This window comes from Danio aesculapii, chromosome 19 (assembly GCF_903798145.1).
Source record: "Danio aesculapii chromosome 19, fDanAes4.1, whole genome shotgun sequence".
Classification (NCBI taxonomy): domain Eukaryota; kingdom Metazoa; phylum Chordata; class Actinopteri; order Cypriniformes; family Danionidae; genus Danio; species Danio aesculapii.
In genome coordinates this window covers 8,871,955-8,887,252 of record NC_079453.1, presented here as the reverse complement: position 1 = coordinate 8,887,252, position 15,298 = coordinate 8,871,955, and the positions used below count along the sequence as shown (strand labels likewise).

General features: G+C 35.8%; 2 protein-coding genes across 9 annotated transcripts in view; one reads left to right on the top strand and one right to left on the bottom strand.

Moving 5' to 3' along the window:
• The window catches only part of col11a2 (collagen, type XI, alpha 2), a 47,043-nt gene extending 46,602 nt beyond the window's left edge, over positions 1 to 441 (top strand). For all 8 annotated transcript variants that reach the window (XM_056479589.1, XM_056479592.1, XM_056479590.1 and 5 more), the window contains one exon: positions 1 to 441. This exon is cut by the window's left edge and continues 1,301 nt beyond it. The gene's annotated coding sequence lies outside the window, so the exon portion shown is untranslated.
• Positions 442 to 694: 253 nt separating this feature from the next.
• Positions 695 to 8,086, bottom strand: hsd17b8 (hydroxysteroid (17-beta) dehydrogenase 8). The gene is made up of 9 exons (XM_056479610.1): positions 7,987 to 8,086; positions 7,389 to 7,591; positions 7,185 to 7,301; positions 3,775 to 3,870; positions 3,546 to 3,631; positions 3,033 to 3,117; positions 2,518 to 2,560; positions 969 to 1,043; positions 695 to 844 (listed from the first exon to the last, which is right to left on the bottom strand). The coding sequence occupies exons 1-9, from the start codon at positions 8,030 to 8,032 to the stop codon at positions 825 to 827; spliced, it is 771 nt and encodes a 256-aa protein (XP_056335585.1). The 5' UTR covers positions 8,033 to 8,086; the 3' UTR covers positions 695 to 824.
• Positions 8,087 to 15,298: the final 7,212 nt, after the last annotated feature.

The window sequence follows — 15,298 nt, the reverse complement described above, 5'->3', positions numbered from 1 at the left end:
CAAGGATTGAGGAGAAGGAAAAGCTATAAAAATGATTCGTGAACGAAAAGTTGTTTGTGTGGTTTTCTCACAAGGACAATACTGCAAGGGTTGTTTTTGTCGGCGAAAGACGAACATCTGTCTTTATGGTGCTAAAACGTTTTCAATGTAAGTACTTCAAAGTCTGTTTGTGTAATATATAATCTATTTAAAGAGCTGTTGGACTCCTTTGTTGTTCTTTTGCCTGTTTGTTTACTGTTGTCACGTGCTAATATTTGATCTGCTAAACTGAGATCATCATCTAAACAGCCATCATGCGTATGTCCATCAAATCACCTCTTAAAATATCAATCTTTTATTTGTCCTCCAGTTTTATAAGTGTGGGTCTTCAACTGTTAACTGTTTCAATTCTTTGACTTGTTGTTTTGGTCTAAAGTTCCCATTAAACCACACATCAACACACTTCCTTCCTGTGTGCGGTTAATTCTGTATTACAGTGTTTCCCAACCCTGTTCCTGGAGGCACACCAACAGCACATAGTTTGGATGTCTCCGTTATCTGACCCATTAACTTCAGGTTTTGGAGTCTCTTCTGATGTTATGATAAGTTGATTCAGGTGTGTTTGATTAGGGAGAGATTGAAAATGTGGACTGTTGGTGTGCCTTCAGGAACAGGGTAGGGAAACACTGCTGTGTTAAATATTCACTCTCTTGACTTGTATAAATATAGAGTTTTATTAATTTTCATTTGTTATATTGTGTAGGCAGTTTTTACAGCAATTAAAATACAATTTACACACTCTGACTGAGGTAAAGGCACGATTGAGTCACATTCAACAGTCTGTTTCAGCCAATGAAGAGTCCGCCTGCATGGATTAAAGAGGAAACTGTAGATCAGTACAAAACAAACTGACAACAGCACGTTTCTAAATAAAACAACACATGTGTTTCTGCTGAAATAGTGCTTTATAAAGAGATCAAGCTTCTTACCAGCAACTTCAATGCTGACTCCGGTGATATATCGGCTGTCATCAGACGCCAGAAACGCACAGGCGTCAGCTACTTCTGCACAGACAAATAAAAAAAGGGAGAGAAAAGGCTTTAAAAATGGGCTTAACACCAGTTTTATTATCGTTTTAACCCTGATTTTAATTGCGAACAGAGAAAGGTCTCACACTGAGATTAGCACCGTGGTAAAACAATAAAAGACTTTAAAAAAAGAAATGATTTACCTTTACAGACAAAGCTGTTATGGGCTCCGAGACTGTCTATCAATTGTAAATGCTTTGTTTAACCTACTTTATTAAATATATAAAACAATTGGGTTAAAATCAAATGTTGTGCTACAAAACTACATTACCCATAATGCTGGTTAGAAATATTCACCAATTAGAGAGCAGGAGCAAACAAAGCACATCTCACTACACTCTAAAAGTGTATAAATCTATGTGGATATTTTGAGAAAGCTATTAAATATACTGTATTGTGTAGTATATTGTCATTTTTATTCTAATTGTGTCATTTGGGAATCATGGGATTGTAGTTCTTTCCTTCATTAAAGATGTTAGATATACAGTCTTTTATCTTTGTGTTTTTGTCCATATATTTCGGATTGATTCTTTAATCAAATCGCTTTGAAAGACTTTTATTATATATAAAATGGCTATGATTAAATAAATCCTGCTGCTGTAAATGTGGCCGGACACTCGGGTCACATGCTGCATTTGTCCAATCATGGAGAGACACAGCAGATTTATAACCTGAGGTAGAGGAACGTACAGAGTAACCCAGAGTTAATTATTAACCACAATAAATGTGATGACAGATTACACAGGACTCCCTTCATCCCGCTTCAGAATGACACTGAGTTTATTAACTAGACTTTTTAAAGGGACAGTTCACCCCCAAAAAACAATTTACTCCCACAAGTGTTTTCAAACCTTTATAAGTTTCCGTTGAACACAAAAGAGGATATTTTGAAGAATGTTGAAAACCTGTGACTCACTCCCATAGTATTTGTTTTTCATACAATGGAAGTCAATGGTTGCAGGTTTTCAACATTCTTTAAAATATCTTCTTTTGTGTAGAACAGAAGAAAAAACAGGTTTGTAACAAGAGTGAATAAAAGATCGCAATTTTAAGCTCTTTTTACATTTAAACTATCCCTTTAAGTGTAAAAGCCCTAAGAGAGAAATATATCAACACACAGACCTGTATGTAGTGATCATCAATATAACGTCACCTTAGAATTATAAGGTTCTATCTGACATTTTTGTGAAAATTGAGTTATTGACATATTCTTATTAAATAACTACTTATTTACATTATGGGATGTTTTTTTTATAAGTTGTTTACATTTTAAGACTTTTTATTTCAAAAACAAATGTTACACACATACTGTTTGCAATGGAACGCAAAATCTTTAAACCCCATTATCTCAAAATCATTCAGGACGCAGATAGAACATTATAATTCCAAGGTGACGATAATTATTCGAACATTTTATGAAGATATTTTTGTATAGTGAAAATGTACTTACCAGCAGGCTCTCCCATTCTTCCCAGTGGAATGATGGATGTGATCTAAACACAATAAACGATATTAGTGCTCAGTTATTATAGGTCTGTCTTTAAAGAGACAGTTCATTCAAAAAGAAAATTCTGTCTTCATTTACTCATAGTTACAAACCTGTTTATTCTGTTGAACACAAAAGAAGATATTTTGAAGAATACAATGAAAAAAAACTATGGAAATCAAAGGTTAAGAGTTTCAGCATTCTTCAAAACATCTTCTTTTGTGTTCAACAGGAAAAAGAAACTCAAATAGGTTTGGAACAACAAGTGAAGGATGAGTAAATAATGACTGAATTGTCACTTTTGGGTGAACTACCCCTTTATTTTAGCAAGTCATCTGACAATGCGTTAAAGTCAGACAATGCAATTTTAATTCAAATCATCTAATAGAAATTATTAATTCAATAATAAGTAATATAAAAATATAATACATAATAAAATTAAATCTGTAAAAAAAACAACAAGATACACTCTTCCTTACTTTATCGATGACTTTCTCTGGGACTTTATCAGTCATGGGTGTAGTGATGAACCCCGGCAGCACACAGTTACAGCGAATACCAAACCTGACGGGCACAACAATTTATATTAATATATTACAATAAAAAAACATACAGATACACAACTTTTCTTTGTGTTTCCTTAGATTTATCAGGGGTCACCACAGTGGAATGAACCGCCAACTATTTCAGGATATGTTCCGCAGCTGATGTCGTTCCACCCGCAACCCATTACTGGGAAACACTCATACACTCTCACATTCACACACACTCAAACACTACGGCCAATTTTAGTTCATCCAGTTCACCTATAACACATGTATTTGGACTGCGAAGGAAACCCACACGAACACGGGGAGAACATACAAACTCTACACAGAAATGGCAACTGGCCCAGCCGGGACTCGAACCAGAGACCTTCTTGCTGTGAGGTGACAGTGCTAACCACTGAGCCACCCATCGTTAAATATTTTCGTGATGTTAAATGCTCTTACTTGCTCAGCTCTTTGGCTGCAGTGCGAGTGAGTCCTTGTACTCCTGCTTTAGAAGAGGCGTAATTCACCTGGCCAATATTGCCAACCTGCAGCCAGAGAAAGAGATTCTGATGAAACCCTGTGCAAATGTGTGTATGCACTGATGCTTTCTTAATAATCTGTGTTGTAAAAGTGTGAAATGCTCATTGTAATGATTTCTGCTTTGATGATGATGTTATAAATGCTTGACCTTGCCCACGATACTGCCCACAGTGATGATGGAGCCCTTGGCGGACCCTGCGGAGACTAAAGCCTTCGAGACTGCCTGAGTCACCAGAAATGTGCCCTGAAAGAAATCAGATACACACATTAAAAGTCTGAGATCATTAAAGAAAGATCAAATAAAGCTGTTATCCAGCAAGAACACGTTAATAATAATTCCTCCCATTTATTTAGGCCTTTTTCTGGGTCCTCAAAGCACTTTACAGATGTCAGGGGGAATCAACTGGTTAGACCAGAATTTCCCAACCCTGTTCCTGAAGGCACACTAACAGTACACATTTTCATTCTCTCCCTAATCAAACACACCTGAAACAACTCATCAGAACATTAGAAGAGACTCCAAAACCTGAAGTTAATGGGTCAGATGAGGAAGACATCCAAAACATGAACTGTTGGTGTGCCTCCAGGAACAGGGTTGGGAAACACTGGGTTAGACCAGGCATGGGCAAACTCGATCCTGGAGGGCCGGTGTCCCTGCACAGTTTTGCACCAACCCTAATCAAACACACCTGCTTGTAGCTTTCTATTGATCTTGAAGACACCAATTAGGGTGTTCAGGTGTGTTTGATTAGTGTTGGAGTAAAACTCTGCAGGGACACCGGCCCTCGAGGATCGAGTTGGCCCATGCCTGGGTTAGACTGATCTAACTAGCCAACATTAGACTGATACTAAGTGACAGTAAAGACCTTTATATTGTCACAAGTGTTTCAATCTCTCAAAGAAGAATGAAACACAATGTATCGCTTAAATATATGAAGAGTTTAGATGCAAAAACCTCCAAATGCCATCTGAAATTGTCCTCTAAAATGAGTCATTTTATCAGGTTCCTGTGTGTATGTTCAGTAATATCACTTTTAAGGCAAAGAATAAGTCCTTTTCCTGGTATTTAAAGTGAAATATCTCAACATAAACAAAGGATTCCATTTTCGATGGAAATTTCAGACAGCACTTAGAGGTTTTCGCATCTGAACTCTTCATATTCACTTTTTAAACAATTATAATGTCGATAAAAGTTTCTTGAGCACCAGATCAGCCTATTAGAATGATTTCTGAAGGGTCGTGTGACCTTGTGAACCCTGTTCCTGGAGATCTACCTTCCTACAAATTTCAGCTCCTACCCTGATCAAACAGACCTGCACTAATTAATTAGGACCTGAACAGCACTTGATAATTACAGGCAGGTGTGTTTGATCTGGGTTGGAGCTGAAATCTGTAGGAAGGTAAATCTCTAGGAACAGGGTCGGTCACCCCTGCTGATGACCAACGGTGCCCAAACTTTTTTAGTATGAAGGGCCTAAAACAAAAGCTGCGTCTCAAATGGCACACTATACACTATGTACTTACGCACTTACACACTCAACAGCAGTATGTGTATGTAGTGTTGTCCCAAATGGGATACTAAGGGTTTTTTACTCAGCTGAAATTCAAACCGTTCCCTGATGACGTTTGACGGTTGCCAAATCAGTGAAATAAATGACCAAAGTACCAAATAACACCACCCATGATTATAACTGCATTCACCATCGGGAGGCGCTATAATCACTCTCGTAGGAGAATTTTGCTTTCACCATCCACAATAAATAAAGTTATCCAACATGTCCACCCGATAGCTTTGCCTCTTCCGCTACGTGAGCAAAGCTGTGGTCATTGAGTGTGTAAAGTGTCCATCATAACACACTCATTTTACCGGCTGAATGAGTCCATCATCCGGGTAATTAAAGTGCACTTATTATTTTTAGATTTTTCAGAGTGAACGCACTTCTTACACTATTTATACTACAAAATGGCGTAGAATAGTGCATAAGTATGTGATTTGGGACGCAGCTATAATATCATTGAGAGCTGTGGGCTTAAGGTAAATATACCAAACTATATTTGATTAAAGTTGCCATGGGTAATTTCATAATTTTTTTAATAATATTTCAAAATAAATAGAAAAAATACTTTAGATTGTATGAACTAATGCAGAATCACTTTTAAAATGATAACTTATTGTAATTAAAGCATAAACAATCACATTTATATCACAGTGAAGTTCAATGCTGAATACACTAGTCAAGCAGAATCTGCCTTCGACTCGATTTGCTCACCAAAGTCTCAGCATCGTCAGGTGACAGGATGCACATTTAAACAAAATCTGATTGATCTACACCATTTACTTGGAACATTTAATTAGAGTTAGCTTTAAACAATAAAACAAACGAAAGGTTACATTAAATTTGAATTGACAATCTCAAAAGGATTCCCATTATTCTCCCTCTCTTCTTAGATGGGCTGGTGGGACAAATCAAAGGTTACCATGGGCCAACGTTGACCCGCGGGCTCTAGTTTGGGCATCTCTGCTGCAGACTGGAGTAATGATGCTGATCAATTTACAGCAGGCATGTCCAAGCTCGGTCCTGGAGGGCCGGTGTCCTGCAAAGTTTAGTTCCAACCCCAATCAGACACACCTGGGCTAGCTAATCAAGCACTTACTAGGCTTTCTAGAAACATCTGTGCAGGTGTGTTGAGGCAAGTTGGAGCTAAAATCTGCAGGACACCGGCCCTCCAGGACCGAGTTTGGACACCCCTGATTTACAGGGTGTAAAATATAATAAAATCTAAGATAATTAATTTAAACTGTGATATTATTTCGAAATATTACACATTAGCCAATGCAGCAAAAGAGATTTCTTTCAAAACCGAAACAAACAAATGATCTGTTACAGTCTTTTAGATGATTCTTCTGATCCTCTCTATGTATCTCAATTATAATTTAATAACATGGTAATAATTTAAAGGGATAGTTCACCTAAAACTGAAAATTCTGTCATCATTACCCGCCCTTCACTTGAGTCAAACCTGTTTTACTTTATTCTGTTGAACTCAAAAGAAGAAATTTTGAAGAATGCTGTAAACCTGTAACCATTGACTTCCATATTATTTATTCCTACTTTGGAAGTCAATAGTTATAGAAATTTACTCCCACAAGTGTTTTCAAACCTTTATAAGTTTCTGTTGAACACAAGAGGATATTTTGAAGAATGTTGAAAACCTGTGACTCACTCCCATAGTATTTGTTTTTCAAACAATGGAAGTCAATGGTTGCAGGTTTTCAACATTCTTCAAAATATCTTCTTTTGTGTAGAACAGAAGAAAAAACATCAAACAGGTTTGTAACAAGAGCAATCGCAATTTTAAGCTCTTTTTACACTTAAACTATCCCTTTAAGTGTAAAAAGCCCTAAGAGAGAAATATATCAACCTGTAACCATTGACTTCGATATTATTTATTCCTACTTTGGAAGTCAATAGTTACAGGTTTCATAACCACTTAAGGGAGACTAATCCCTTTAGGTTTAAGAACTATCCCTTTAGGTTAACCTTTGGACTGTAGTACCTTGAGATTGACTTTAATGACTTTGTCAAAGTCGTCTTCCTCCATCTTGAGGATAAATTCATCCTGAGTGATGCCGGCTGCATTCACACACACTGATGGAGGCTGGAAGTAGTGACACTGCGAGAAAACAAGACAAACATGAGCTTTTTATTTTATTATTCAACATTAAATCTCTAGAGTAGCCAGTGAACATGTCCTTCACACCTGTATGCTGGTCACCAGCTTCTCCACACTGTCCTTTGAAGACACGTCCACCCCAAGTGCCATATGCTCTTGACCTCTGTGCTCACGTGGCAGCAGTTCCAGCGTCTGATTGGCTGATTCCTCATTGCGGTCAGCAACTACTACAGAAGCACCTTCAGTAGCGAATCTCTGACAGACTGCCCTGCCGATGCCACTGCCACCTCCTGAATACACACACACACACACAGATTCATGACTTACCCATCTGAACAACAAATGTCTGATGTGCACAAAACTCCCAGCACTTTCTACTGCATTTAACTTCAAATAAACGTTATATGCTTTTTAATTGCATGTATACATTACATCCAGCCGTGTACTTTAATGGTTAAAAGAAAGCTGAAGCTAACTGATGTATTTATTTGATGTATAAATAATATAAAATAATATTGCATATCTGTAACCTTTAGTGTTGCGTTATATAAACAAATATACGAGCACTTGAAATGGACACCAGCAGTATGGCTTGTATGACAAAAAAAGCCAAACTATAAAATGCTTTCAAACTTAATAGACATGTACAAAGACGTTAAGATGAATGAAATGTTATAAATCTCACCCGTGACTAACGTCAACCTGGATATGAGTCGAGTGGACGCCGCCATGATGGACTGTAGTGTAGTGTAGTACCCAATGTGTCCGCTAGAGGTCAATAAAAGACCGCTGATACTTTATTCATTACTTCACTGGATGATCGCGACCTTCTGACATTGAAAGTTATGAGTGGGACAAAGTATTTTGCACGTTTGGCGTTTTCCTAAAGAGTTGGTGAGAAATGTAACCTCAGACTGTTTTTACTTGCGTATTTGTCGATCAGAGAGTCCGTTGCTGTTGCTTTCTAAGATTATAAATGGATCCAGCCTCTGTTGACAAACGGAGGTCTGGTCACGCTGGTAGAGTAGGCCTGTTATAAATTAACGTAAACTAAAGTTATTAATTGCCTCAAAATACACAATACTCACCCATAGCTAGCTATTATAGTCTAAAGTTAGTATTTTTCTCAAAAGATTCAATACACACAGCTGTAACCTTACTTGACAGTATTTCGTACAGACGAAATATTGGTGTGTATATGACACGTGACATTTATGTTGCCAATTTGAGCAAAAACGTCATTTTTAAAACAAATTTTAAGTTTTTTGAGTTGAACGTAAGTAAATTGTTTTAAATTATTGAGAACTGCATTACATTCTTTAGTTTTAAGTCATTCGAACAACATTGAAGCTCTGCTCTTTCAGCAACATGGTTCACTTTATTATTAAATAGCCACATGTTCCATGTATTATTAAAAATATCTTTTTTTAACCAAAATAGCTTTTTATTTCTTATTTTTTAGAGTGGAAGTTAAAAGGGAAATGTTGATAATTATGTATCTAGGTAGGTAGGTAGCAAATTATTTCATTAAACAACTTTGACGAAGCATTATTATCAGACAGTCTAGTCACGAGTTAATGTCAATATTGTAAATGACCACAAGAGGGCAGAATTGTAGGCCTTTTGGGTCATACTAGTTGAGTTTAGTGAACTCACTGTCATGTTCATGAAACCAGTTTTGTGAGATTTGAATATTATTCTGCTGGATGCGGCATCTTAAGATTTGGTCCTCTGAAACAATTCTCCAAAACCTACCCTGTGGCATTTAAATCTGAAGTGAAGTGTGGCAAAAAAATAAGTAAATAAGAAAAATCTCCCCCACATCATTGCCTAAACTGCTGAAAAAGGCAAGATGGATTAACGCTCTCTTGTTTTTTACTCTAAATTTTGTCTTTAAGGTCCAAATGTATCAGTAGAAATCATCAGCCCAGCAAAATATTTTTGGACATTCTTGTGTTGTCCACATTTTGGTTCATTTGCTGTCCGATGGGCTCTTCTGATGTAGCTCACCTGCTCATCTTTTGTCACGCTGATGCTCTTCTGCAGACCTCAGTTGAAAGTTACTTCTTTCTATCAGCTCTATCAGGCTGGTCATTCTCATTTCTCCTTTTGGTTGTAATGGAGCACCTAAAATAAGTTGTTGAGAGTTTTATGTGCACTTGTTTTTCTACAGTTTATTTTCTTTAAAAAAAACTATATAATATAAAACTTAAATTTTACCGTACACCACATTGCTTTTAATGCCAACCGCAGACGTCTTGGGCTAACAGTCATCATAAGAGCTGAATGGAGTGAGGACCTAATTAAAAATGCTGGACTCTGCAGTTCTCATTTCATATCAGGTAAGTTCACACTATGCTGAATCAAACATGTTACTTTCACATTCATTTTTGATTGCAGCAATGATTTCAGTAAAAACAGTTTAATATGATTAATTAAACTGCGGACACTGAATGCGTAGAATGAAATGTAACAATGTAAGTTCACATACCCTGCCGTACAGGTGCAGTTCGCTGTCAGAATGCAGTTGTTTTGCTTGTTGATGAATACCCAGGCCTTGTACAGCTTCGTCTTCTTTCCTTTTTTAGCACTACTTAGTTTTGAATCTGGTAATCATTGAGCATTATTTCTTGCACATGACCACACAGAACAAAATTGTAGGTATACAAAGACTTGTAGGCCTTTAACTTCTCTCTTGTAAAATCACTTGGAGTTTCAATGAGATTGTATATTTCGGGCTGGACACGCTTGAGAGGGTGCTATCGCAAATGGACCTGTCAGACGAATGCCGCATACTTTATCGGTAATTTTGTCGAATAACTGTCATTATCACTGGGTGATGAGCTGTTATAATACGCTGAAAGCATTATGTAAATAATATATATAAAATATGTAATCAATATGACTTATCTCTAATACAATAACAAACTCTGTACCGCATTGGATGTCATTCCCTTGCTGTAAATGCTAATGCTCCCGTTTTTTTTTTTGCAACCTCGATGCGCGCGCATCCTGAATGTTTACAAACCAGAAATTCGTCAATAGCCTAGTGGTTAGTGCATCGATATATAGCACCCAGGTGCTCATGGCGACCTGATTTCGATTCCCAGCTCGAGGTCCTTTGTCGATCCTTCCCCTCTCTCTGATCCCTATACTTTCCTGTCTGTAAATCTCCACTGTCCTGTCAATAAAGGTGAAAACACTCTCAAGTACTGTATTCAACAAGCTATTACAGCAGTGGTATCAAGAAGTACACGTTTGTACACTGTAAAAAGTGTTGTTCCACCAGTGTGCTTCCTTAAAATGTTCAGTTACATAAATTGTGAAGTCTTAACTGAAGATTAAGTCTACAAGACTTTAATCGTGTCCAATGTAAATAGGTTTAGCTCAACTTAAACTCAAATTGTAAAGTTGTCTTAACTAAGAATAATGTTGGAAACACTCAAGTACAATGAAAAATCTGTTTATTTATTTCAATTTAAAATTAGTTTTCTTATCTGAGGATAAATCGAATGTATTGACAAAATTATTCATTCATTTTCTTTTCAGCTTAGTCCCTTTATTAATCAGGGGTCGCTACAGCGAAATGAACCGCCAACTTATCCAGCCCATGTTTTACCCCTCCAGTCCCAACCCATCACTGGGAAACACCCATACATTCTCGTTCACACACATACATTATGGATGATTTAGCTTACCCAATTCACCTATACCACTTGTTTTTGGACTTGTGGGGGAAACCGGAGCACCCGGAGAGACCCACACCAACAGGAGGAGAACATGCAAACTCCACGCAGAAATGCCAACTGGCCCAGCCGGAGCTGAAACCAGCGAACTTCTTGATGTGAGGCGATTGTGCTACCCACTGCTCCACCGTGCTGCCCTATTATCTTCTTTACTATATGTAATTGTTTATTTAATATTAACTATTGTTTTGCATGCAGTGACGTACTGCATAAAAATAACATTGCATAAAATACAGAATAATGAAAATCTTGATATTTAGTCACTCAACAAATTCCATCCAGAGAAGTTAACTTAAAATATTAAGTTGGATAAGTAACTAGTGCAATATTTGGAAGAATTTTTATATTGAAATGTTAAAGTTACATATTAGGACCCTTAAACTTCAAAAGCTGTACTGTTGCGGGGGCCGGTATATGTTTCTGATGGTATGATAACCTTGCACAAAAGTACCACATTTACGGTATTACGGTATTGTGATGACTGCTCTAAAATAAGTCATTTTTAAATGTCTGGGTAAAACAAAAAGCCCCCCCCCCCCATTGAACAAAGTATATTTTATTTTAGGAAACATTTATAATATTTTGGAAAAGTAAAGATGTCAGGCTATGTAGTTAAAATAAATCATTGACTTCTGCTTTCTTCATTAGTTTCAAAACAAAAATTTCTTTACAACAAGTAAAAATACATTAAAAAAACCCTCATATACACCTTAGGAACGGTATAACAGAGAATTTTAGCGGTTTTAAAACCTTGACTTTCCAAACCGCGCTAAACCTTGAAACCGGTTATCATCCCGTGCCTAATAATATACTAAAATGTACCTTTTAAAGGGAGAGTTCACCCAAAATGAAAATTCTGACATTATTTACTCAACATCTGCTTGTTCTAAACCTGTTTGATTTTGTTTTCTCTGTTGAACACAACAGAAGATATTTTGGAGAATGCTGGAAACCTGTAATCTTTGATTTCCATAGTATCCAACTATGGAAGTCAGTGGTTGCAGGTTTTCAGCTTTCTTCAAAATATCTTCTTCAGTGTCCAACACAGTAAAGTAACTGATAAAGGTTTGGAACCACTTGTAAATAGTAACTAGTGAGTATATGTTAATTTTTGGGTGAACTATGTCTTTAAGGAATCATTAGAAGCCCTTTAGGTATAAATGTGGGACCACCCCAGTGACCGCTTGCGTATCTTCATTTCTGAGAGTTCAGATCAAATCAACTGAGCTCTAATGAAACTCTTAATAGAAATGCAAAGAGCTTTCGCTCAAAAGGGGATTGTAAGAGAGGAATGATAATAGAGTGAGTCTATCAGAGTCTGAGATGATCTCCGCAGCCCACCTGTGCTGTGAAATTAAACCCAGCGCTGCTGCTGCGTCTGGGGGATGAAGAGAACGGTTCATCACCGTCTCTGGTGGCTCTTTCAGGAAATACAGCCTCAATGCTTTTATTCTGCAGCTTTTCTACAGCACCAACATCATTCAACACGGTTTCATTAAAATGTATTTGTCAGTGAATCCCAATAGATTAGCATATTTATACACGTGTAGTTTTATACATTTCTCTTTGATATTGTCTAGTAAGTTTGCATTTTGATTATCTTTGTCTTTGTTTAGCGTCTGGTCTTTGATGTGTAAATGAGTCGGAGGCTATCATCATAGGTAAATTGTGTCTTTAAGTCTTTATTTAAATCAGTAGCTAGTGATGTACAACATCAGGGGGAAATAAATATTCACACATGCAAAAGCAGAGGTGATTTTCCTACTGCGTTAATAGTTCAACACATGTCACTTCATAAAGTCCTTCTGATGAAAAGGTTTTCATAAAGTAAATGATGGGGTAAGAGAAGAAAAGTGCTGTAGATTTATCTTGGACGATTTATTATTTTTTAATTTTAAGATGAGTAGTGGTAGATGTTTCTTTCTGTTTTTATTGTTTTCTGCAGAAAGAGCCATTATGACTCTGATAAAGAAAAAGTTGAAGTTATATATTTAAATTTTAATTAGCTTTTTAATCGTTTTTTATTATTTTAATTTGATTTTTTTTTTAAATAATGTTTTTATGTGCCAGATCCCACTTGTTGGGTCATTGTTTAAATGGCATGCCAGTCACCGATATTTTAATATTTATTCTCAATCTTAGTTTTGATTAAGATTTTGATTAGCATTGATGTAGAAAAGTTTTGGATCATGCTGTAAGTTCTACTGTTATTTTATTATTTATTATGTATTAATATAGTCTTTATAATTTAATTAGTCTTGAGGTTTGTGTTTTATTTTAGTGAAATATTTTGTTATGCACCAGCTGGTTTTGAACAATGCCTTGTTCTATATATATATATATATATATTTTTACTATTTTGTTTTTCATTCTTATTTTAATTATACTATTTAATATCTTTATTAGTTTCTGTATCTTCTTTTTTAGTAATTTTGTAATTATTTTGTGTGTTTTTTAATAATATAGATTTTTTTTTAAATACATTTTTATCTTAATTGAAGTTTTATTAATGTCCAGGCATGTTATTCAGATAAATGTTTTTAGTTTTTCTGGTTTTAGTTTTTCCACCCTTATTTGTTTTCATTTACAATGTATATTTTCTAGTTTGAGCTAACAAAAATAACCATGGCCAATGGCATCTTCTGCATGACATAAGAAGTTTGATTTCTCATCAGCTGATTGATAACCAATGTTAAACTCCAGCAGGTATCATGAATAGTCAGAACAGCTCAGTAAATAGTGAACTGGTTTCACAGCACTGGATTGGGGGTTTCTCCAGGGTGCTGTGCTGAGATTTATTGCTTATATACTTTATAATTAATACCATTTTTATTTTGCCACATATATTTTGCCATATACAAACCTTTTATTTCACTTGTATATTGTGAATAATTTTAGATTCACATAAATAGAAATGTTTTAATATTTCGAAAAACATTTATTTTCAGTTATATTCAATTCAGTAATTCTAATTATTCCAATACTTCTATTCAGTTTTATTAATAATACTTTTTTTTTTTCATTTTAAATACTTTAGGACAGTAATTTAAACTACATTGAATTGTTGCTAAATTGTTTCTATAATACATAAAACTAGTTTTTTAAAAACCATATTAGGGTCAAAATTATTATCCTTGTTAAGCTATATTTTTCCCTATAGTCTACAGCAGTGTTTCCGAATCCTGTTCCTGAAGGCACACCAACAGTCCACATTTTCAACCTCTCCCTAATCAAACACACCTGAATCATCTTATCATAACATCAAAAGAGTCTCCAAAACTTGAAGTTAATGGGTCAGAAAATGGAGACATCCAGAATATGTACTGTTGGTGTGCCTCCAGGAACAGGGTTGGGAAACACTGGTCTACAGAACAAACCATCATTACACAATAACTTGCCTAATTACCCTAACTAACCTAGTTAAGCCTTTAAATGTCACTTTAAGCTGTATAGAAGTGTCTTGAAAAATATCAAGTCAAATATTATTTACTGTCATCATGACAAAGATAAAATAAATCAGTTATTAGACATGAGTTATTAAAACTATTATGTTTAGAAATATGTTGAAAAAAATCTGCTCTCTGTTAAACAGATATTGGGGGGGGAAATGGGCTAATAATTCAGGGGGTTTAATAATTCTGACTTCAACTGTAGTTCAACTTCAACTGAGTACTTGTAATGTAAGCTAACTACATGGGTTAAGGTTTGGGCTGTGGGTAGGACAAGGCATATTATCCAGTTACTACATTTATTACTCATAGTATGAATGTGGAACTGTGCTGTAAAATAAAGTGCTGATGAAATATGCTAATGAAGCATCCTGTAGAGAAAACACAGAGACAGAAAGTTTAGTTTTAAGGACATCTCACCCTCTTTATTAACGTGACATATTTCAGATGAGAATTATGGTTGCATGAAGCATCTGTTGAGACGATGCTAACAAGCATGAGGTTTCACTTTGTTCTGTTTTTTTTTTTTTTTTTTGTCATCGTCTTAAACCATAATGAGCTGTGGAAAAACCAGCCACAAGACTAAAGAGAAGAGCTGAAGACCGATGTAAACAAGACAAACTAATGCAGGAAACACAGATCAGCTCATACTGACAGATGCTCATCAAACTGGTGCATATGTACAACATCTCCAGAGAGAAAAGAGACCGAAAAATCTGTTGTTGTAACAGCATGTCTTATGACACTGAACCTACATTTCCAAGTATTGAAATTCTGACTCATGAGGCTAAAAAACTCAATC

Bases quoted from the DNA above. Each gene is read 5' to 3' on its own strand.
- hsd17b8 (XM_056479610.1), bottom strand. From the start codon at position 8,032: ATGGCGGCGTCCACTCGACTCATATCCAGGTTGACGTTAGTCACGG. The intron at 7,302-7,388 runs GTGTGAAGGACA...GTTTTCTCGCAG, and splicing joins AGCTGGTGACCAGCATACAG to TGTCACTACTTCCAGCCTCC. The intron at 845-968 runs GTAAGAAGCTTG...TAATCCATGCAG, and splicing joins AGTCAGCATTGAAGTTGCTG to GCGGACTCTTCATTGGCTGA.